General features: G+C 46.4%; 2 protein-coding genes across 2 annotated transcripts; both read left to right on the forward strand.

The window, feature by feature from the left end:
• Positions 1 to 3: 3 nt before the first annotated feature.
• Positions 4 to 5,333, forward strand: rpl7l1 (ribosomal protein L7-like 1). Its single transcript, XM_080490230.1, has 6 exons — positions 4 to 647; positions 993 to 1,101; positions 2,101 to 2,264; positions 2,582 to 2,719; positions 2,799 to 2,908; positions 4,929 to 5,333. Exons 1-6 carry the CDS (start codon positions 634 to 636, stop codon positions 5,135 to 5,137), a joined length of 744 nt encoding a protein of 247 aa, XP_080346356.1. The 5' UTR covers positions 4 to 633; the 3' UTR covers positions 5,138 to 5,333.
• A 1,625-nt stretch (positions 5,334 to 6,958) lies between these two features.
• slc5a6a (solute carrier family 5 member 6a) lies at positions 6,959 to 21,375 on the forward strand (the record flags this gene model as incomplete). Its single annotated transcript, XM_080490160.1, has 18 exons — positions 6,959 to 7,171; positions 13,042 to 13,116; positions 14,628 to 14,856; positions 14,957 to 15,178; positions 15,967 to 16,032; positions 16,262 to 16,313; positions 16,407 to 16,474; positions 16,649 to 16,803; positions 17,229 to 17,369; positions 17,462 to 17,591; positions 17,666 to 17,754; positions 18,135 to 18,247; positions 19,245 to 19,312; positions 19,736 to 19,822; positions 19,908 to 20,092; positions 20,411 to 20,514; positions 20,992 to 21,113; positions 21,190 to 21,375. The coding sequence occupies exons 3-18, from the start codon at positions 14,731 to 14,733 to the stop codon at positions 21,373 to 21,375; spliced, it is 1,914 nt and encodes a 637-aa protein (XP_080346286.1). The 5' UTR covers positions 6,959 to 7,171; positions 13,042 to 13,116; positions 14,628 to 14,730.
• Positions 21,376 to 23,183: the final 1,808 nt, after the last annotated feature.

Genomic DNA, 23,183 nt, shown 5'->3' on the forward strand with positions numbered 1-23,183 from the left:
AGGGGAGGGCAGCGGAGTGCAGAGCTATCGATCAGAGCGACAAGTATCCTATTCTATTCTGACACGATCTAATGTCTGTATACTATGCTGTATCTACTTATATATGATTATACTGTATACAGTATTAGTTGAATATGTATATTCTATGTATGTTATAGTAGATCTCCCCTGATCATAAACAGACCTACATGTATATCAAACATTAGCTCTGGTAGAATCTTTCTAAACGAAGCAGATTATTTCCAGCTCCGTCTACTCTACATTTTAAATGCAATAAAGTCAATCAACTAAGCTCGTGCTAATACTTTGAAGTTTCCACGTTGAGTCTGTGGAGAAGCTGAGATTTGAGATGCTTTTTATTCAGCTGTGTGAGTTCTAACTCACTGATTCCAGCTCAAGCCCGTCCAACCCACTAAAAACCGGCCCGAATCTCAACTTCTGTAGAAGCGCACGTTAGAACCATTAAACTATCATAGACCTAATAAATAACACGTCATAAAGTCACACTTGAACCAAATAAACAGCTTCCCAAGAAGCCCAATTCGCGGGAAACCCGCCCAATCTGGCAACACCGTCTGTCTTTTCCCAGGTGACGTCATCCACCAGCGACGGAAATTCTTCTAAGCGTTCACCATGGCAGAATCCGAGTACGTATTTACTTCTATCATCATCTAACTCCATCTGCTCTCAATTGACGTGCTGTCCCGTTACAAAGATGCTATTAACTAATACGCACTGTCTCTCGTTCGTGTCGTACAAATATTAATCCAGTAGATGGTTGAAATAGCAGATATTAGTTTCACATGGCGGCAGATGTAGAGAGCTGGCATCGAACGCGTCTGCGGGATAGTAGTACCGCTTCATGTGTGTGTTTGTCAATGAATGCGAGTGCATCAAGTTTAAAGAAAAAACAAAGAGACTTTAGAGACTCCGTGTGTGTGATAAATGAGTGTGATCTGTATTCTGTTGTCACACGTTTGATCCCGTGTCAGATCGAAGAAGGTGATCAAGCTGGTTCCTGAGTATCTCCTGAAGAAGAGGAAAACATACCAGGCCATCAAAGCCACGCAGGCCAAGCTCGCCCTGCTCGAGAAGAGGAAGGTAAACACGAAAACACGCAGTGTACATCAGGGGGGCTCTGTGGCGGAAGTACATCGTCTCTGCGTTTCTCGTTTCAGAAACGTTTTGCATCTACAAGGCAACGTTTAGAACAAGGACGTCGGTTTTACTTGACACAAACACTGTAAATGATGTCGGTTTTAATGTCGGGCCACGAGTGGATGTTGTTTGTTAAATCTGCCAACAAAAGCCATCCGAGAAGTTTTTGTTTTCGTCTGCGTGTTTTTATTTATTGGTCTGTTTGTATTTTACCAACTTTTCGCAAAAGCTGCTCACCTGAATTACTTGAAACCTTCAGGGATGATTTGTCATCATCAAGGACCAAGTGATCAGATTTTGGGACGTTAACGACTAAATGCTTCCGAATAAATCCCCCAAAAACGTAGAAAAAATGTTCCATACAGCGCGGATGAGAGAGGCGCCTCATGGAGGAGATTAAAGGAGATCAGCGTCTGTTACCATGGAGACGCTCAGCGTCTCACACAGTGATGTAGCTACCTAGTTAGCATCGATACGAGCGAATGGTTATCGTGGTAGCGTTGCTAACACGGTACCGAAAACAAATGTGGCGTTGGCCAAGGGTCTGCGCTCTACCGAGTGTAGCTCTAGGTTTTGTAATGAAACCACGCGCACACACAAACGATACGCGGCGGTAAACAATAACGACGGTGAGCGTGCGAAGCTTGGTTCAACTCGACTCTAAAAGCCATAAGAACAAGAAGAGAAGCGCTCTCCAATGTCTTGGCCAAACAAAATGATGTAAATGAAGAGATTCTGTTCAGAAGAACCGACCATCCGGGCCCAAGTCTAATAGAACTTGTGTGTGAAGGTCAGATCTAGCTTGTTTACGTCTACGTTCCGCCACTAGTCCGGCTTCCAGAGTGTGAACCGTAGATTGAATGTAGAATGAAATCACTTTGACATGATCTGTGTGTGTGTGTGTGCGTGTGCGTGTGCGTGTGTGTGTGTGTCCTTTCCTAGGTATCGAGAGGAAAACCGTTGAAATTTAAGCGTCTGGAGGATTATTTGAGAGATAGCCACAGGAAGCATCGCGATGACAACCGCATCCACAGAGCTGAGCACCGCCCCCCCGCCCCGCTGCCGCCTCCCAAGAACAAGCTCGCCTTCGCCGTCCGCATCAGAGAGTGCGTACACCGTGTCCCACGCCACACACACACACACACACACACACACACACACACACACACACACCTTCAGACTTTTGTTCTCTCTGTGCATAAACCCGAAGAGAGGGCAGAAGTCCACAAACACAGACCGTTGAGTTCTGGTATCGGCTCACATGTAATCGGTACCCAATCCCTAGTGTCAGCTGGTGCAAAGAGAAAGAACACTGTTGTTAAAAAGAGCAGATCTCACTCAATACACTGACATCGTCTCCGTAAGCGTTTTGAGCAGAAACGCCCCCCCGCTGAGTGTTTCTCCCCGCCGCTCGTCTCGTCAGGATTAAAGGCGTCAGCTCCAGAGTGAGGAAGGTGATCCAGATGATGAGGCTGAGGAAGATCTTCAGCGGCGCCTTCATCAAAGTCAGCAAGCACTCCATGGCCATGCTGAAGGTGGTGGAGCCCTACGTGGCCTGGGGGTGAGCGAGTCGTCCCGCCTGCTGCTCTGCTGCTCTGCTCCGCCTGCTGCTCACCTCAAACTCTTGTTTCCTCCGTCAGATTCCCCAACCTGAAGTCGGTCCGAGAGCTGATTCTGAAGAGGGGGCAGACCCGAGTGGGCCGGAGGAGAGTCCCGCTCACGGACAACACCTTCATCGAGCAGCACATGGGTACGTCACCTCCTGTTCAGGCAGCGAGGCTCTGCGGGGGCTGATTGGCGCCCGAGTCGGGACTCGCTGAGGGGAAAGATTTATTTGTTCATCCGACCGAGCCCGTTTTGTTCTGCAGGACTAAATGAATAAATACACCATGAAATAATTAAATGTCATTAATTAATTAATTAATAATTGGGATTAAATATATAAATGTGTCATTAATTCATGAAAATACCAATTTATTTTATGTAAAGAAAACAAACATAGTTATCTCATGCTCCGGTGTTTCACTGCTTCGTGGATTTATTTGATTCGTCAAACTCACCAGATGTGATTAATTGAACATTTATATATTTAATTCCAAGTCGTGAGAACGACCTTGTGTGTGGGTTTAACACCTGGTGGCTTTTGAGACTTTAGACCAGTGATTTTCTCCCGCTGTGCCGTGGAAAAATGTCTAATTTCATCTTTTTGAAGTTTAAACCGTTCCTATCCAGCAGGTGGCAGTAGGGAGCACGTTAATACTGACCCTGATAGTTTTAAGATAGGGTGAGTGAGGAGGAGTGAGCGGTGAGGAGGAGTGAGCGGTGAGGAGGAGTGAGCGGTGAGGAGGAGTGAGCGGTGAGGAAGACGTCAGGAGACGGTGCGGCGACAAAAAAGCAACGAAAAATTCAGACTCTTATTTTTCCGGTTTATGAGATTATTTAAATAGTTTTGCTCCTTTTTTGTTTTTTATTGAGCCATTTTATTTAGAACAAAACCTGTAAATATTGTCATTAAAGCTCCGATATGTCTTTTTGTAAGATTTCTGATTGGTAGTGTGAAATATTAAGAACGTAAGAAAAAGGTTGTGAAACGCTGCTTTAGACTCTTTAAATGAAACGTGAACGTCCAGCTGAGACTTTATTATTATTATTATTATTATTATTATTATTATCATTATTATTATTATTATTATTATTATTATTATCATTATTATTATCAAAGTGAATTTAACCAAGTGGCTCATGTTGTTCATACTTTCTGTTTCTGGGACAAACGTTTGAAGTAAATTCCTCTTTGTCTCGTGTTTTATTCAGATTGTAGTTTTTATTATTTTGTGGGCTGAGATGGTTTGTACTCTGATTACTGCTGGAGGGGCTTGTTGTCGTGTCGTTTACGGAGGGAGGATCGTAGATGATTCTACCCCCGCACCACCCCTCTCTATCACCCCTCCCCCCACCCCTCTCTCTAGACCCCCCCCCCCCCCCCCCCCCCCCCCCGCTGGTAGATTTCCATTTCACCAGACAAACTTCACATGAGATTTAAATCAGCGGCGACGTGGACGTCAGAGTTTTCAGGCTCCGGCTGTGGGGAACGTTGAGGACATTTTCTGAACTCGTGTTGCTTGAAGAGGAAACTAGAAACGTGAATCTGGACGATTAATTGACGATCAGAAAGTCGATTCCTGTTTTTTTTTTTTTTACACGAAAGGATGAAAGTAGTTTTCTCTTGTTTTGAACGTCGGCGACACTTTGAAAACGGCATTGATCCAAACATGCAGTTAAAGAATGATGAGTCAAAGGTTTAATTCTCTTCTGGCTGTTTCCTTCTCTCTGCTGCTTCTCGCTACGCTGCCCCCTTCAGGTCTGGAGTGCTCGTAGCAGATCCGAACCAGCTCTACTGATTGTAGATCTACACAATATAGATCTATTATGTGTGTGGCCTCCGTGAACCATGTGACCCGTAATAATCCGTCTCTGAAATATACTTTGTCAGATTAAATCATGCCGTGTGAATGAATCCTGTGTTTTAACGCAGTCGGCGTTAAAAAGGCGCGTTCCCGGTGTCTCCAGCAGCACGAAGCTCCGCCTCCAGTAAAATCAGCCTTTTGTTTTCCTGTAATGAAGAAACGGGACAATAAGCGTGACGGTTTTCTAAAGTAAAATTCCGACAAATCGGTTTGGATTCCGTGTATTTTATTGTATTTGATTTTTCCCCGTCTATACCGTCGTGTCCCGCCTCTCCGTCTCTCACCTCCGCCTCCCTCTTTCAGGTAAACACGGCATCATCTGCCTGGAGGACCTGATCCACGAGATCTACTCCGTCGGGAAGAGTTTCCGCGCCGCCAACAACTTCCTGTTGCCCTTCAGGCTGTCGGTGGCTCGTCACGCCTCCAGGGACAAAGCCGGGCTCCTGAAGGACCTGGGCAGCCCCGGCCCCAGGGCGGCGGACATTAACGCCATCGTCAGGCTACTCAACTGAGGGAGCGGAGCTAAAAAAAAAAGAGCTAAAGACTCCACCGCCTGAACTGACCAGCAGGAGTTCTCCTGGTTTGTGTCGTCAAGAGGAAGACGAGTGAATTTCTACTACGTCTGTAAATTCCCTGATTCAGTCGATTCTCTCCACTGTAAATACAGTTTTGTTCTACTATTGAAATAATAAAAAAAATGACTCATCATTTGTGAGAAACTGGCCCAGCGCGAGCGCCGCGGACTGGAGGAGGATGCTGGGTGTTACGCGAGTTCAACGTTCCCACCTACGGTTCTGTTAACAAGAGAAACTCCACATTTATTGATTCTATAAAAAAAAATCTGAGTGGCGACGAAGCTTGAGGACGCGGCGTGAAAAACCCCCCTGTGGCTGTTACTCTGGTGTCACTGTGTGAGTCACCCGCTGGAGGAGGGGAGCGATGGGGGGGGGGGGGGGGGCTGATGTAAGCAGACTATGTGACGCTCACAAACACTTCATTCGAGCTCTTCATGGGGAAAAATCTGAAGGTGGGATGTCTTTAGCCCCTCGTGTATGTATATATATATATATATATATATATATATATATATATATACACATTCATTTATAAGCCGTCTGATCCAGGTGGGTGACCGAGCAGCTGTTGCCATGGAGACTGATGTGACTGTCCTGGTTGGGGTGTTCACGTGCTCGCAGATCAATGTGCTAATTATAATAGAGGATCGTGTGCCTGAGAGCAGAGGTCTGCATGTGGCTCCAAAGAATGGTCAATGTCTATGAATTCCAGGGGGGGGGAGCAACATTTGAATAAGGTAAATATATATCAGCACGTAGAAAGGCTCAACAGCTAAACGAAGAACTGGTCTGTACACTAAAATGAGTTGTGAATTTAATGACGTAGGCTGATAAAGAGGAGATGACATATTGAGATCAACCGGATTATTTTGTGGATAATAGATCCGGGAAAACATTCCTATGATTTAGTGGGTGTTTCTTCATTAAAATACCTTGAGTTGACTGTTTTTACATTGGATTGGATGTATAACTACGCGTGTGGAGGATGAGCTGATGCCTTAACTAAATATGCTTCAGTTTCTATCTTATAAAGAAAGAAAACACGGATTTTACTACAATATGTCATAAATGTGAAAGGTTTTACATTGGTATGCAGAAGATTTGAAAAAAAAGATTAATTTGTGCAAAATCATGGTGCATGTAAACTCCAAACTTTGTGATCATCTTGTTCCGTTTATATCATTAAAAAAAAAAAGAATCTTTATACCTTGTGTATACCTTGTCAAAGAGCTAAACGGATAAAACAAGAACTGAAATAGAACTACGAAATCTAATTTTACAGTTTTGGTAGTAAAACATCACGCTATGTATTCGTCCAATTGAAGGTGTTTCGTGTCTCCAGGTGACTGTGTGACAGGTAACAGGTGATAAAGGTTGCAGATGTGTCAGATACAGTCAAAGCGTCTAATTGGAGACGTCGCTGATAACAAGCCTGAAGCGTGACACCGCTCTGCTACTTCACGGCCGTCAAAACGTGCACGGAAAAAAAATAACCCCTCCTCTAAATATACACCGAAAGTCTGATATTGGAGGTTGTTGGACCACAGCCGTACAAATCTATCAGACATTGTGAATTTGTTGTTTTATTTAATTTGTTATTCAATTTTCCAGGTAAATGAACGCGGCGCATTGAGATGAGCAGCGTTTGATAAGCGTGACGTGGAATTTTCCGAGGGGCCCTGAAGGCATCACGGACTGGTTCAAGGAGAGTGGGCGGTCCGTGGGGGCAATGTGCCGGAGACCAGAGCTACACACCGCGGAGAACCGGGCAACACACCGCGGAGACCGGAGCTACACACCCCGCAGAACCGGGCAACACACCCAGGAGAACCGGGCAACACACCGCGGAGACCGGAGCTACACACCCCGGAGAACCAGGCAACACACCGCGGAGACCGGAGCTACACACCGCGGGCAGCCGAGCACCATACAGCGGTGAAACAAGCTCCACACTGCGGACAGCCGTCAAAGGTAAGCCCAACGGTCAGCCGCTCCACACGGCGCCGGCTCCGGTCCGGTCCGGACCGGTCAGGAGGTCGTCAGCACCGGTATAAAGTCATAATCCCTGCCGGTGCGGCAATGAATGACAGCAGCATGGTTGACTCATTCATAACGCGCAGAGCGGAGCGCGCGCAGCCTCGTGCGTTCTGAGACTCTGACGTGTCGGACATGTCACCTCTGACATTTATGTTTACGTCCAGGAGGCGTGACGTCATGGGAGGCCTTGTACATGTTGTCATCCTGGTTCTGCCGCTATCAGAACATGGACGTTCTCACCAGTCCTTGGCGTTGTGGTTGAGGTGACATCCTCCATGTGCTTGTTGTTCACGTCACTGTGACGCAATTGTCGGAATGGGGGGGGGGGGGGGGGGGGGGGGGGGATTTAGGCCACGCCCTCTCCTTGAGTGTCTCCACCTACAGGCCATTAACGCTATGACTGTACTGTTACCATTTCCTACGCCCTCCGTCGAGGTACGTCACACATCGGTACAAGAGGAGCAACAACGCAGCCGTGTGGTTCAGACGCCCTCTCCTGCGCAGTACGGCCCGGCGGGGTCGTGTATGGCCAGTCTGCACCTCGTCAGAACACCAGGGGGCAGTGTAGCACGCCGACATTAAAAAAAAAACCCCAGTGTGCATGAAGCGGCGTATGCGAACAACAAAGAGAAGGTTTATTTTGCCCGACGAGATATTTAAGTATTGCGGCTTGTCCAGAGTGACGATCGTCACCGACCAATCAGCAGACGGCTGCGATGTCGCGCCTCCTTATGGATGTGTTTGGTACTTCAACGGGAGGGTGATGAAAAATGGTAACGGAGGGCTGGTTCTGACGATGAAGAGCTCTCAATCACAACATATTGTACTGAGCTGCCGAACGGGACAATGGTAAAACAAATAAAGTTCTCTTTATGTTTTGTTTTTTTTTTAGACAAAAAGCAAGTTCATATTATGGGAAGATAAATGGGAAAAGTTAGCCATGAGCAGTTAGAATGAAAATTGAGGATGTAACGCATCGTGGGACCGAATCGTTGACAAGATAATTGTAATCGTATCAGAGAGAGCGATTCCTTCCTACTGGTTCTCACCTGGCACCTGCCGAATGCAGTCAAACATAAGGTCCGTGGGCCGAAACACGCCTGCAAGAGGTCCGAGTCGGGTTTCCTTCATCGCAACGGGCCAAAAAATGAAAGGACACATTAACGGCAATAAAATCACCAAGACTGCTGTTCTTAATGTGTCCACTGGGGGCACTTCTTACCTTCGCCAACGAACGTTGGGACGAAGGTTGTTCATGGATACGGAGATTTATTACCTTTGCCAACAAAAGTCGGGCGACCAACGAAGTTGGCCGAGAAGTTTAGGTTTTCGTCTGCGTGTATTTATTTATTTATTTATTGGTTTGTATGTATTTTACCAACTTTTTGCAAAACCTTCACCCAAATTGCATGAAATCTTCAGGGATGATTTGTCAACATCAAGAACCGATCGATTAGATTTCGGGACGTTAACGGCTCAACGTTTCCAAATAAATCCCCCCAGAAATGCGAAAAATGTTCCCATACAAAGCAGATGAGAGAGGCACCTCATGGAGGAGGTCAAAGGAGATCAGCGTCTGTTGCCATGGAGACGCTCCCTGCTCAGTGTTTCTCAGTCATGTAGCTACCTGACAGGCTAGTTAGCATCGATATGAGCTAACATGCTAAACACGCTACCGATGCCACTTCGGTTCCGCAAACAAATGTGGCGCTGGCGAAGGTCTGCGCTCTACCGAGTGTAGCTCTAGTCTAAAACACATAATAGACGTCCTAATAAAAATAATGTCGATTCACCAATGGAAGAACTTTTCCTAAACGTCACAATGTGAACAGTCACGTTCAGATTCTCTGGACTTTGTTAGAAACATATTAAAATGCAGTCACGTGTTGTCACCGGTATATAGTGTGTGTGTGTGTGTGTGTGTGTCGGGCTGACCCTATACCTGCAGGTTAAATATTACACACCGAGCTGCAGTCGTCTCGGAGTGTACGCCATCATTTCTCTGAAGTCCCTCCAGCTTCCTGGACGGCGTGTTGCTCGATGCACATGGATCCATGTACCCAGCTCCTCTGCCTCGTGCCGAGCAGCCCCTTACTTTTACAAGCCGGTTACAGCCGAAGGTTTAATAATTTGTGAAATTATTGTCCTCCTAAAGACGGAGCACGAGGGCCCAGATTCCAAAGTAGACCAGCAGAAACTGCGCACACACACACACACACACACACACACACACACACACACACACACACTTTGGTGAGGCCTGTCCTCTCAGAGAGGATTAACAGACCCGAGGTATGTCTCCATTACCTGGCTTCATTGAACCAGAGTCCCACAGTCGTTATAGAGAAAGCTAATTATCAACTCTGTGACTGAAGCAACAGTAACTTTCTGCCCCAGGGGGCATTAAGGGAGGGTCCTGCTGACTTACTCAGATAAAGTATTCTATATGTTGCTCTGATGGTTTCACGTGAACCCTGGACGACTTATTTGGACGATTGTCTCTCTTTTTATATTTTTTGTATATATATATATATATGTTTACATGTTTTGAAATACATGAATAAATAAATATATATATCAGGTTTTAAAGAGGTCATAATAAACCTTGTAAAAGTTTCTAACTTCTTCATGATTCACCTCATTTGAATATTGGATCATAGGAGCTGCATTCAGAATCTGCTGTGTCTGTGTGAGCTGGACTGGCTCCGCCCACTCATGCCCATCTTGGGAAGAGGAGGAAGTACTTCCTCTCGTGGTGCCATGTGCCAGAGCAGAGCTGCCTCATTGTGGGAGGAGTCAAAGGGAGGAGCCTGCCTTGACTGGGATTGGCTGAACCCCCGGATGACACTATATAGGGTTTGATCTCTGATTGGCTGAACCCCCGATGACAGAGGAAAACTATTAGTATTTCAGCGGTTTAATTCCTCTGACGACCTGCCGTTTACCTGGAGCATCGAGACGACAAACCACTGAAGAGCTGTGATGAAGATGTGAGACTCTGCGTGTTGATGTGTAACTCTGCAGAAATGCAGTTATCAATGATACAACCAGCGTCATTCCAGCCACCGTGCTGTCTCACCTGCAGTAAAGAGACTTTCTCATGTTGTCCACTCTGGTTTTTAACCCTTTCCTCTCCGCTCCGTCTTCTTGTGTGATGATTGACTGGAGATGTTCATGATGGGCTGAACGGTTAACCGTCGCCCGTCGGACTGCAGTGTTGAGGATCGCTGTGTGAAATGGGGAGATGGAGTTTATCTAAACCAGGAAGGGTTGAATGTTGTGGAAAATGTATGTTGGGTGAGTCAGAAAACACAGAGATATATTCCTTTACTGGAGCCATGGACAACAACATGGAGCAACTTTAACCTGCAACAACAACATGGAGCAACTTTAACCTGCAACAACAACATGGAGCAACTTTAACCTGCAACAACAACATGGAGCAACTTTAACATGCAACAACCACATGGAGCAACTTTAACTTGCAACAACCAGATGGAGCAACTTTAACCTGCAACAACCTCATGAAGCAACTTTAACTTGCAACTTTAACCTGCAACAACCACATGAAGCAACTTTAACCTGCAACAACCTCATGAAGCAACTTTAACCTGCAACAATCACAAGGAGCAACTTTAACCTGCAACAACCTCATGAAGCAACTTTAACCTGCAACAACCACATGAAGCAACTTTAACTTGCAACTTTAACTTGCAACTTTAACCTGCAACAACCACATGAAGCAACTTTAACTTGCAACAACCACATGAAGCAACTTTAACCTGCAGCAACTTTAACCTGCAACTTTAACTTGCAACTTTAACCTGCAACAACCACATGAAGCAACTTTAACTTGCAACAACCACATGAAGCAACTTTAACTTGCAACTTTAACCTGCAACAACCTCATGAAGCAACTTTAACCTGCAACTTTAACCTACAACAACCTCATGAAGCAACTTTAACCTGCAACAATCACAAGGAGCAACTTTAACCTGCAACAACCTCATGAAGCAACTTTAACCTGCAACAACCACATGAAGCAACTTTAACTTGCAACTTTAACTTGCAACAACCACATGAAGCAACTTTAACCTGCAACAACCTCATGAAGCAACTTTTACCTGCAACTTTAACTTGCAACTTTAACCTGCATCAACCACATGAAGCAACTTTAACTTGCAACAACCACATGAAGCAACTTTAACTTGCAACTTTAACCTGCACCAACCTCATGAAGCAACTTTAACCTGCAACTTTAACCTGCAGCAACCACATGAAGCAACTTTAACCTTCACCAACCACATGAAGCAACTTTAACTTGCAACTTTAACCTTCACCAACCACATGAAGCAACTTTAACTTGCAACTTTAACCTTCACCAACCACATGAAGCACCAGAGACATGAAAGCTAAACGCTGATTTGTAACCTAAATTTGAAAAAATATACAAAATCAGTAATCTTGTTACTGGATCATGGTTTTCTCAGTTATTTTGATGTAGTTGCGTGTAGTCTGATATAACGGCTTCCACAGTGAGCGTGGTGGTGGTGGTGGAGGTGGTGTTGGAGGTGGTGGTGGTGGTGGAGGAGGTGACATTTAACACTGGTGCTCAGAGCCAAACTCCAGCGTGGTTTCTTTAATATGAACAACGGGTGAAAAGCACCAGAAAGGTCAGCTTGTACTGTTCTTTATCATCTGGCCTGTAAACGGCGCCTCCAGCAGCAGATACTCACCGAGGCTGATTTATTTATCGTGCAGTCAAGGACAATAGGGAGACGTGAGTTTTTCTAAAAGCTGTACTCCGACATTAAACTCCATACGTTCTGATCCGACAGTCTGCTGTCTCCGTGACCACCCCTGTGATGTGTGAAATCCCCACAATCTGACGTTACAGGGTCAAGGAAAGAAAACAAACAACTTTTGAAAACTTTGTTTATTGGCTTCTTAACAAACAAAATACAATCACACATATGAACGGAATGGAGTTACTGGTTAAGATAGTGGAAGAAGGGAACCGTACGAGTACAGAATTGCCCAATAAATAGAACCCCTAAACATAAAATTTTTTTTGATAAGATAACAAATATTTTTATATAATTTTAGGGATGGGGTTGATCCGTTTTGGTATTAGGTTCCGATACCAACGTAATTCAAGGATCTGAAGTTTAGTACAGCCTCATATAAAATCAATAATGATAATATTAAACCAAACAGCTCTGATATTGGAGTATCGGTATCGGCAGATATACAAATTCTGGTATCGGAATTGGAAGTGAAAAGATGTGGATCGGTGTATCCCTAATATATATATATATATATATATATATAAACAAAACTATCATAAATAAAGTTATTGATTGAAGATAGAGTAAAAGGGATTAAAGGTCCTTTTACCACCGGAACGATCGGCTGGAAACGATTTCCTGTTTAAATTTAGGACGTTTTTAATACATTTTTAAGTTACGCGATTGAACGGCAGCATAGTGTGTATGTGTATATAGAGCAGAGGGTTCCTGCTCTAGTCTCCATCAGCCTGGAGGACCTTGTCCTGGAAACCTTGAGGACGGCTGCTGTGTTTCATAACAACATGCGGAGACAGTCTGAGTAACCAGAGAAGAAGTGCAGCGGTGAGCGATGGTCAGAGAGTCCTGCATGGAGGAATCGCTTTGCTTTCCAGCGGCGCGGCGCGGCGCCGAGTGCCGGTTCTCGTGTGTGTGTGTGTGTGTGTGTGTGTGTGTGTGTGTGTGTGTGTGTGTGTGTGTGTGTGTGCGCTCTGCTGATCTCCGGCTGCGTCTCCGCAGGACTCGTGTTTGGATGATGTGAAGAGGACTAGAAGCAGAGGCCTCGGGTGTTCGGCGCAGCGGCTCGTTCTCACAGTGAGTCTTCTCAGCATCACGATCACATCAGGACCTCATCCTGACCCTCACGGTCGCTGGAAAACACAAATATTATCCAACTGATGTGGTCACACACGCAGAATCCATGGACGGAAGAATACAACGGTCTCTAATGAAGCTTAAAAATACAAATGATTCATCCTTCGTTCTCTGGTTTCTGAAACCTTTCCCACCATTTACTACACCGTCGTCTGCATACGTGGAGACATTTCTTCCATTTCTACCACCAAGCTTCGCAGGGTCACACTCTGCTCTTACTTTGCTATTACATGGCGCCGCCTAGTGGCCTGAAAGGGAAACCGCAGAGTTTCAAATGTTCCTCATGTTCCTGTGTTCAGAGGTTGTGAGAAAAGCTGCAGCACAATCGAAAGTTTTCAAAAAGAAAGAAAGGAAAGCTTGTCGCTGGGGATGCACCGATACGTTGGCAGTATCTGGTATTGCAGTATCTGGAGTAGTACTGTGCAATATTAACATTTTAGATCTCGATATAGCTAATTTTGTATTTCAATAAAGATGTATATCCAATATAGATTTTTTTTCATAAAACATTTTTGATTTATCGATTTATATTTTAATTGAATTTCAGTTAAGAAAAATTTAATAGTTTGAATTAATTAATTTAATTGAATTTAGTAAATTTGTATTAGAATTGTTCTATTTAATTTATTGAATTCAGTCTCATTTGGTGTTTTTCTTTTGTGGTTCTGAGGAAACGTTAGTGCTTTGTCTTCTCGCTGTCAACTGACTGTTTTTCATACCGTGTCTTTTTATTATTTTTATTTATTTCACCTTCATTTAACCAGAAAGAACCTTGTTGAGATTAAAAATCTCCTTTTCAAGAGTGTCCTGGCAGCAAGTGCATTAAGGTTCCAAACAAAACAGGCACATAAAATATATAAGAAAAATGTCAATACGTAAAAAAAATAAAATGTATAAATTTTAACTGGCAGAAAAACATTAGATGTGTTTGAGTCGCTCGCGTCGTTGGTTAGCGGCATGTTTTGCAGATTTCAGTCGTCCGCTCGGTGTCTTGACTTTTTTAACCAAACCATAGAATTCCTGTTCCCCGTCTTTCGGTACCAGTTCCTCTTGGGGTTCTGTTTCTGCAGCCACGTTTGATGTCATGTAGCTGGTTGCGCCATTTTCACTTTCCGCCGCGCTCTCCTCCGCCTCCGCCGCGCTGCTTCGCCTCCGTTCGCCCCCTAGTGGCCGGAGCCGTACACGAGTTCTTTGTGGTGACGTTAAAACGTTTCCACAAAGCAATAGCGTTGCCACGGTTACATTTGGACTTTCCAGCGCTCATTCCGACGTTGAGTTGTGCTTTACATTTCGTAAGTAAACCACCGCTGTCGTAGCGCTAACGTTGTTGTAACGACGGAGCGAACCAAGTGGCCCACACGTTAAAATGACGAACTAAACGGAGCGTTACATCCTGTGGTAGACGTTTTTATATCGCAGCTGCTTCAGGGGATTCCTGCGTCTGTGTGCAGCTCTCACGAAGAGCCCCGATGGGCGCACTTTGATGACGTCATCAGCCCCAGACGCTGTGCCTTCAGTTACCCATCCCCCGCCCCCACTACGCCCACAGTCACCATGGGGGAGGTGGTCCTGATGCACTTCACCACAGTGGACTACGTCATCTTCGCCTTGCTGCTGGTGGCCTCAGCCGGCATCGGCCTCTTCTACGCCTTCTCCGGAGGACGCCAGCGCACCACCCAGGTTTCCCCCACTGCTTCTACGTTGTCCCAATATTTCCTCGGGCTTCGTCCGTGTCGTGTTTGTGACTGGTGTGACCAGGGGGGGGCGCTGTGTGCTGCAGGAGTTCCTGATGGCCGACCGCTCCATGAGCTGCCTGCCCGTGTCTCTGTCCCTGCTGGCCACCTTCCAGTCCGCCGTGGCCATCCTGGGCGCTCCCTCTGAGGTCTACACCTTTGGGACCCAGTACTGGTTCCTGGGGTGCTCCTACTTTCTGGGTCTGCTCATCCCTGCTCATGTGTTCATACCAGTGTTCTACCGGCTGAGGCTGTCCAGCGCCTACGAGGTAGGAACCAGGAGAAACTCTGTATTAACTAGGAATGATGACAGAGGGGTTTTGGTCATGTTCACTCTTCTTCCTAACATTTGATCTTTTATGTGTAAAGTAGTATGAAGTATTGAAGTATCTCGAGTTAATTGAGGTACTTCCATCTACACTTCTGTGGATTATGTTTACTGTGTCATCTCGGAAGCTCTATGAAGCTCTCTAGAGGTCTATGTACCTCTCTGGAGCTCTATGTAGCTCCCAGGAACTTTCTGGAGGTCTATATAGCTCTGTGAAGCTCTATGTACCTCCTTGTATCTCTCTGGAGCTATATAGAGTTTCCTGAAGCTCTATTTTCAGCAGGTACTTCGCACACAACAGATAGTCACTCTGTCACAGATTATTGGTTTGTTTCTTTTTCTTTACCACTGCTGGATGATTCAGTCGTTACTGCTCTGTCTTTATTAATTGCTCCACTTTCTCCCTCTGTTTGCTTTGCATTTTTTCAGTTTCACTCTGTCAACACACGCTCCTTCCCTCAGCCTCTCACACATATGATCTCAGAGTTAAGATCTGCCTTCTTATCCGTCTTTCCTCCGCGAGGTAAAGTCCTGAAACCGAAGGACTCCCTGGATTTACCAGAGCACACATGGAGTCATGATTAGAATAGAGCTCCTCACTGAGCCACTGCGGTGACGGTCACAGTAACCTTCCACTGATTCCAAAGCACGGCGCGCCTCTGAGATGATATGTTAACAGACTTTTGATTTGGCTCCTTTTTGTTTTGTTTGACATTGTCTCTCCAACAGTATCTGGAGCTGCGCTTCAACAAGACGGTCCGGATATGTGGGACTGTGACCTTCATCTTCCAGATGGTATCTTCCTGTGCTTCTTGATAAATGAAAATAAAAGCGGCGAACCGTGAAAAGTTGATGCAAGCACAGGAACTTTGTGTTTACTGTCCTGCATGCCTCTGTAGCAGTGCTTCAAATAAAGAAGATACTTGATTATGATGGGGGGGGGGGGGGACTTGTCAGGTTCTAAAGAGTGTCGGTGGAACCTTGTCCCTGAGCTCAGCTAGTGTGTTTGTGTTTCTCCCTCCAGGTCATCTACATGGGAGTGGTCTTATACGCTCCAGCTCTGGCTCTGAACGCAGGTCTGTCACCTTTCAAACCGCTTCTCCTCTCGGGGGGGGGGGGGTGTGTGTGTCTGGACTGGTTTGATAAGGCGTCCCTCTGTTCTCTTGTAGTGACTGGCTTTGACCTCTGGGGGGCAGTGCTCGCTATGGGCCTGGTCTGCACCCTGTATACGGCTCTGGTGAGTCCAGAGTCAGCCAGTTGTAATATTGTAGAACAAAACCAGGCGTCACACCGAGCACCAGCCTGAGTTTGCTCAGATATTTTTAACCTGAACCAGGTGACGGTGCTGCATGTGTGTAGACCCCCCCCCCCCCCCCCCCCCCCCTTTCATCGCTGTGTGTCTGTCCCACAGGGGGGGCTCAAAGCCGTGATCTGGACCGACGTGTTCCAGACGGTGGTGATGTTCGCCGGGCAGCTGGCCGTCATCGTGGTGGGAGCCAGTCAGGCCGGAGGCATCGCCGAGGTCTGGAGGAAAGCAACGGAGGGGAACCGCATCGCGGGGCTCGAGTGAGTGGCAACAACTGGTAGGGCGGTCGTGTCCCAGGCGGAAGGTTGCTGGTTCGATTCCCACACGCCTCAAATGTCAGAATTGGCGCTTTCAAACGGCCACAAAACAGGTCGGATTTGAGTCACTTGCAAGTAAAAAAAAATCTGAATTTGGCCGCATTTCCCTGCAGTTTACTGTTTAGCGTTAAAGAGCAGGTTCAGGTGTGGAGCTGCATGTGGCTCTACAGCGCCTCTGCAGCGGTTCCATGAAGCTTTCACCGAACTGTATGGAAATAAACTGTCTGATTTTAAATTTGATCTTTCCATGTTACTCTTTATTTAGACAGATCAAGAGTCGAATTCCCTCCAAAACGACTGAATTGACCCCCTGATGCTCGGCTCTCTCTTCACACTTGCATTTATTGTTATTTTTGTTTTCCCTGCAGCCTGAACCCGGACCCTCTGGAGCGACACACCTTCTGGACGCTGGGAGTGGGCGGCGTCTTCCTGATGTTGGCTCTGTACGGGGTCAACCAGGCCCAGGTCCAGAGGTACCTGAGCTCCCGCACGGAGAAAGAAGCCGTCATGTGAGGACGACTTTGATTCAAGCACTTCTTGTTCAAACACGCCGGTGAAGGGTTGAACGCTCTCGTGATTAACCTCCGCCGTGGCTCTGCAGGTCATGTTACGTGGTGTTCCCGTGCCAGCAGGTGGTGCTGTGCTTAGGCTGTCTGATGGGCCTGGTCATGTTTGCCCGTTACGGAGAGGACAGCCCTCTGGACAAAGGCTACGTCAAAACTAACGACCAGGTGAGGCTCCTCCCCCTCTCACCGCCACGCAAAGCGTCTGCGGTTCCACGCTGACGCCGCGTCTCTCTGTGCAGATGGTGCTGTACTTTGTGATGGACGTGTTCAAGGACCTGCCGGGGCTCGCGGGCCTGTTCGTGGCCTGCCTCTTCAGCGGAGCGCTCAGGTGCAATAGATGGAAAAACACCACAAACGCATGATTTTGATGGATTTGTACTTCTAAATAACGCTGCTCTTTCTCTTCTTGGATCATTTTTATCACGTGTGTCTCTGTTTCCTTCTGAAGAGTTTGTTTGGTAATTTTTCTTGACTTTTCAGCTTCTGACTTCGGTCTCCAGTTCTTGAGTCATTTTGTTCATTGGGTCTTTCGTGATATTTTCATTTACAGACGTGGAATATAACCGTGTTGCCGCACCACAATGAACTTCATGTTTTTCATTGTAATCTATTTTTAGTTTCAACCCCTCCAGGGGTGTCTCAAGGCTCAAGGAAAAATTCCACCATCCAAAGCGTCTTGACTGGAACCCCTGTGTTTCTCCTCCGCAGCACCATCTCCTCTGCGTTTAACTCCTTGGCCACAGTGACGATGGAGGACTTGATCAAACCTCATTTTCCAAACATGACTGAGGCGAAAGCTATTCTGCTGTCCAAAGGACTCGGTGAGGAACCGTGGGAAAGATCCCGAGCTGTGAGCGTCTCTCCGCCTGTCGGAGGGATTCAGGCTCCTGAACACTGAAGTGGTTGTGACGTCTGTTAGACTGCCGGATTACAAGATGATGAAAGTCTGTTTTCCACTTTCTACGGTCCGATTGAATCAAGCTCTGTGATTTGAAGTTTGTCTGGTTGCCTAAAAAAGACACGATTTGAATAATTACTTTTAGACAGATTCTACTCTTCTAATCTTATATTTAGACTCCTGGCCAATAGAGGGCGCCAGGGTCAGGTTTAACTTTCTCCATCATTGTTATTTTTAAATGCACACAAACATTAAATGTCCAGGATTGTTAATGTTTATTTTAGATTTGCTCATATTTATTCATGATGTAAAATGTATAAGCTGAAAAAAAGCAGTTTATTTTGCTCGTCGTTTTTGATTTAAAATTCTAAAAATGCTTTGAAAGATGGATTGATGTGTTTGAAAATTTACTTGAGGTTGATTTAGTTTCACTAAACTCAGACTAAATGTCATTTCAATCCAAAAAGGGACTAATGAAGCTTCTGCTTGTATTTATTTACTAGTATGTTGAAAGAGTCTTGAGTACTCTCTGTTCACTAGCTGTTTAAGAGTACAGTGATTTTCACCACTAGAGGGCGTCGCTCAATCGAAACAAGGCAACGTTGTTGTAATGTGGTTTATAAAGTCACTGTATTTAAATGAAGTTAACAGAAGAAATGAGAAATGTCCCCAAACTCACCAACCATGGACCTCAGGACATGCGTATGGAGAACCTGACGTCTGACACCATAACAATGAGCAGTGGCACACCACAGGGCTGTGCGCTGGGGCCCAATGAGCCTCGCAGACGACGCTACAGTGGTAGCCTCTTTGGTTGACAGCAACCAGACCTGGTGTGAGGCAGAGGAGTGTGTCACGGTGGTAGTTCACACACACTCTCTTTGTTGTGTTCATTAAAACAAGTTGTTTGTGCTCCACAGCTTTGGTGTATGGGCTGGTGTGTCTGGCTATGGCCTACATTGCCTCTATCATGGGGTCAGTGCTGCAGGTGAGTCGCCTGTCCTTTATGCCCTCTCATCATCCCAGTTTGAGCTCTTTTGGACCCTCGTCTGGCCCAGAAGCCACATCTTCGACTCTCATGGATTGAATTCTATCGTTATTTGCTCAGGGAAATGAGCAACAAACGACAATAGAAAGACCCGGACAGTGTAAAGAGCCGTGTACACGTTCACATGTGATTCTATCTCCTCCTCCACATACATTAGAAACACTGACCTGTTTCCACTGCAAATCATCACTAAATAAACACTAGATATCAGAGAACGACTCGGCAATAAATTCGATTTTATTTCTCCAGCGCCAAATACAGCATAGTCATTTATTTAAGGAGACTCTTGAGAATAATTCAGCATTTAGAAATTGATTGATTATTCAGGGACTCGGAGTATGACTCGGCACTCTGTGTCCTCAGGCAGCCTTCAGTATCTTCGGGATGGTGGGTGGTCCTCTGCTGGGACTCTTCTGTCTGGGAATGTTCTTCCCCTGGGCGAATCCCACGGTGAGTCCTGAGTTCTCTTCTTCTGCGTCTTGGTGCGTTTCTGCCGTGGCATCATGTGAGTGTCGCTGTGTCTTCCTCCCTGCAGGGGGCAGTGGTGGGCTTGGTAGCGGGCCTCACCATGGCATTCTGGATCGGCATTGGTAGTTTTGTGTCTCGGATGTCAGGGGTCCCACCGGGACCTCCGGTCAACACCACTGACCTGCCGCTGTTTGACAACATTACTACCACCGTCATGAGCACTCTGGCCAGCACCACCACAGCCACGCTCAGGTAATGAGCCCACTGACCTTTGACCTGTGTCCCCCGGTAAGGATCAAACCAGGTTTTATCTGATTTGAATGTTGCTTTTATCTTTTATCAGGATCTGAAGGACAGAATAAGCTCCTCGCTAAACAAAATAATAATAAACAATGAGCTTCAGTGTGTGAGGATCAGTTTACAGGCCAGTGAGGAGAACCGGAGAATCATAAACGACAGTCGGTACAGTTAGACCAGAAACTCAACAACTGGAAACTGAAATAGCAGTAGTGATGTGAGAGTGACAGCAGAGAAGTAAAAGTAAAGTACTTTGACCTGTGTTTTCCTCAGACCCTCAGGAGTGGAGGCACTCTACTCGCTGTCCTACATGTGGTACAGTGCTCACAACTCTGCCACCGTGGTCTTGGTGGGACTGCTGGTCAGCCTGATCACAGGTGGGTTAGATGCTACGTAGCATGCGTTAGCGGGAGTTACACTAAAGCTGTACTTTGTGTTGGCTGCTATGTAGCCCGTGTTAGCGGCTGTGTTAGCGGCTATGTAGCATGTGTTAGCTGCTACGTAGCACGTGTTAGCTGCTACGTAGCATGTGTTAGCTGTTATGTAGCACGTGTTAGCTGCTGTGTTAGCGGCTACGTAGCACGTGTTAGCTGCTATGTAGCACATGTTAGCTGTTATTTAGCATGTGTTAGCTGCTACGTAGCACGTGTTAGCTGCTACGTAGCATGTGTTAGCTGTTATGTAGCACGTGTTAGCTGCTATGTAGCACATGTTAGCTGTTATTTAGCATGTGTTAGCTGCTACGTAGCACGTGTTAGCTGCTATGTAGCACATGTTAGCTGTTATTTAGCATGTGTTAGCTGCTACATAGCACGTGTTAGCCGGAGCTAACCCGCGGTGTGTGACGTTGTCAGGGCCGATGAAGGAGAAGGAGCTGACACCAGGCACAGTGTTTCCTGTCCTGGGGACTCTCCTCTTCTTTCTCCCGGAGCGTCTCAGAGAGAAGATGTGCTGCATCACTCCCCTGGACGGGAAGGTGAGCTCAGTTCCTCGGTCTGCGTCCGCCTCGCCGTGGACTCTACCTCACTCTTCTTCTTCTTTTTGCCGAGCAGCCCGGTGAAATCAGCACGCAGCCTTATCAAATGGCCAAAAAAGACGGCAACGGAGCGCCTCACTGCAGCGAGGACAAAGAGACGGCGAGCGGCAGAGTGCCGGCAGATGGCGAGGACCCGGAGGTCCGGGTCACGACCCCGCCGTCTCAGGCCACCCACCACACGGTCCAGGAGACGGCGCTGTGATCGTCTCCCAACGAGCTCCCATACCTCTTCATTTGTGTCAGTCCAAAGACCGGATCTCCACTGATTGTAGAGTTTTGTTTTTTGTTTTTGTTTTCTTAAAAAGTGTCTGCGTGGAGCAGGATGGACGCTCGTCTCCCCCACTCAAACCACAATACACCACAACACGTGTTCGTCCAGAGCAGCTCCACCGCATCCACTCACAAGCACAATCAGGTAGAGGTTATTGGATGTGAAATAGTTATTTTTGTAGCGACGAAAGAACCAAATCTCAGAATGATATTTATAATAAGATATAATATAAGAAGAAGGTCGTCCCGTGGCGGCCCGCTGCCTCCTCGCGGTACCGTAGGAGCAGCTTTATTTTAAGCGATGTGGCTGTGGTTGGCATCCTGGTGCCTGCTGTTCAATCACATCTGATCATTTCTAATGGTTCTTCAGTGCAGTGAGCTCAGACTGCAGGAGAGCCTCTGAAACCTCCACATCATCCCTGCCACAGTCCAGGACGGATCCAGCTGCGGCTGATGTTTGTCAAACTCCACAGAAGTTGTGTTTGGTAACATGAGACGAAGAGAAAGGTGACGGTGTAAACACCTCTTCATCCCGGAAGCAGACAGACACACTCAGACTTGATCGTCACAAACATCCGAGGCCTGTCCCCCCCGTGGTCTGTCCCCCCCGTGGTCTGTCCCCCCCGTGGTCTGTCCCCCCGTGGTCTGTCCCCCCCGTGGTCTGTCCTTCCCACTCCTGTTCGGCGCCGGTGTGTGATTACATGTGTAGAACTCTGCCAGTTCCAAGTCTGTGAAACGTGTTGCTTCACTTCTCTTTGTTTGTTTGTTTGTTTGTTTGTTTTTTGCCCCAGACTTTTTGGAATCAGAATTCTTGACGTCACCATGTGTTTGTTCGTCCTGCGTCCACCTGCAGGTCCGTCCTCTCGTGTTCACCTTCATCCCACGAAGTCATCCTCTGAACTGAAGCACAAAAACACCGCAGCTCCTCTCATCCATCAAACATCTCCTCTCATTCACTGAAGATTGAACTTTATTTTTTAGATTGTTGTTGTTTTTCCCAAGAGAGACTGTAGACCTGAAGTCTTATTTTTATACTTTACACATGATTTCACGCGAGGCCTGCTCACATTTCTTGGAAATGTGATGCTTTTGTACAAAAACTACAGTGTTTTTTGTACCGTTGGGTAGAATGGAGTATGTGGCACAATGGCAATGAGTGAAAAGTGCATAACCAACGATGGCTTTATATATTTGTTTTTATCCTAGAACACGCACAATCTGCTGAAGACGACTTTCACCTGAATAGATTTTTTAATTTTTTTTAGTGCCGCATCTCGAATTCTCCCAAATCTACGAGTTTGAAACCTTTGAATGGTTCCTGTTCGTAAACCTCCTTCATACCTGAAATTACTTGAAGTGTGTGCCTGTAATGTTAGTGATACACCGACACTATCCTTGATCATGTGACAGGAAGCCAGTGAAGAACTGATACTCTGTCATTAACCTGCAACTCTACACCCCCTAATGGCTCTACAGCTCCTCTGTTAACTCTACACCCGCCCTCGTGGCTCTACAGCGCCATTGTAGTGGCTCTACAGCTCCTCTGTTAACTCTACACCCCCCCTCTAGTGGCTCTACAGCCCCTCTGGTGGTGCAACAGCTCCATTGTAGTGGCTTTACTGACCCTCTCTTAACTCTACACCCCCCCTCTAGTGGCTCTTCAGCCCCTCTGGTGGCGCAACAGCTCCATTGTAGTGGCTTTACTGCCCCTCTGTTAACTCTACTCTCTATACTATACTC

Source organism: Lipophrys pholis, assembly GCF_963383615.2.
Source record: "Lipophrys pholis genome assembly, chromosome: 21".
Lineage (NCBI taxonomy): Eukaryota > Metazoa > Chordata > Actinopteri > Blenniiformes > Blenniidae > Lipophrys > Lipophrys pholis.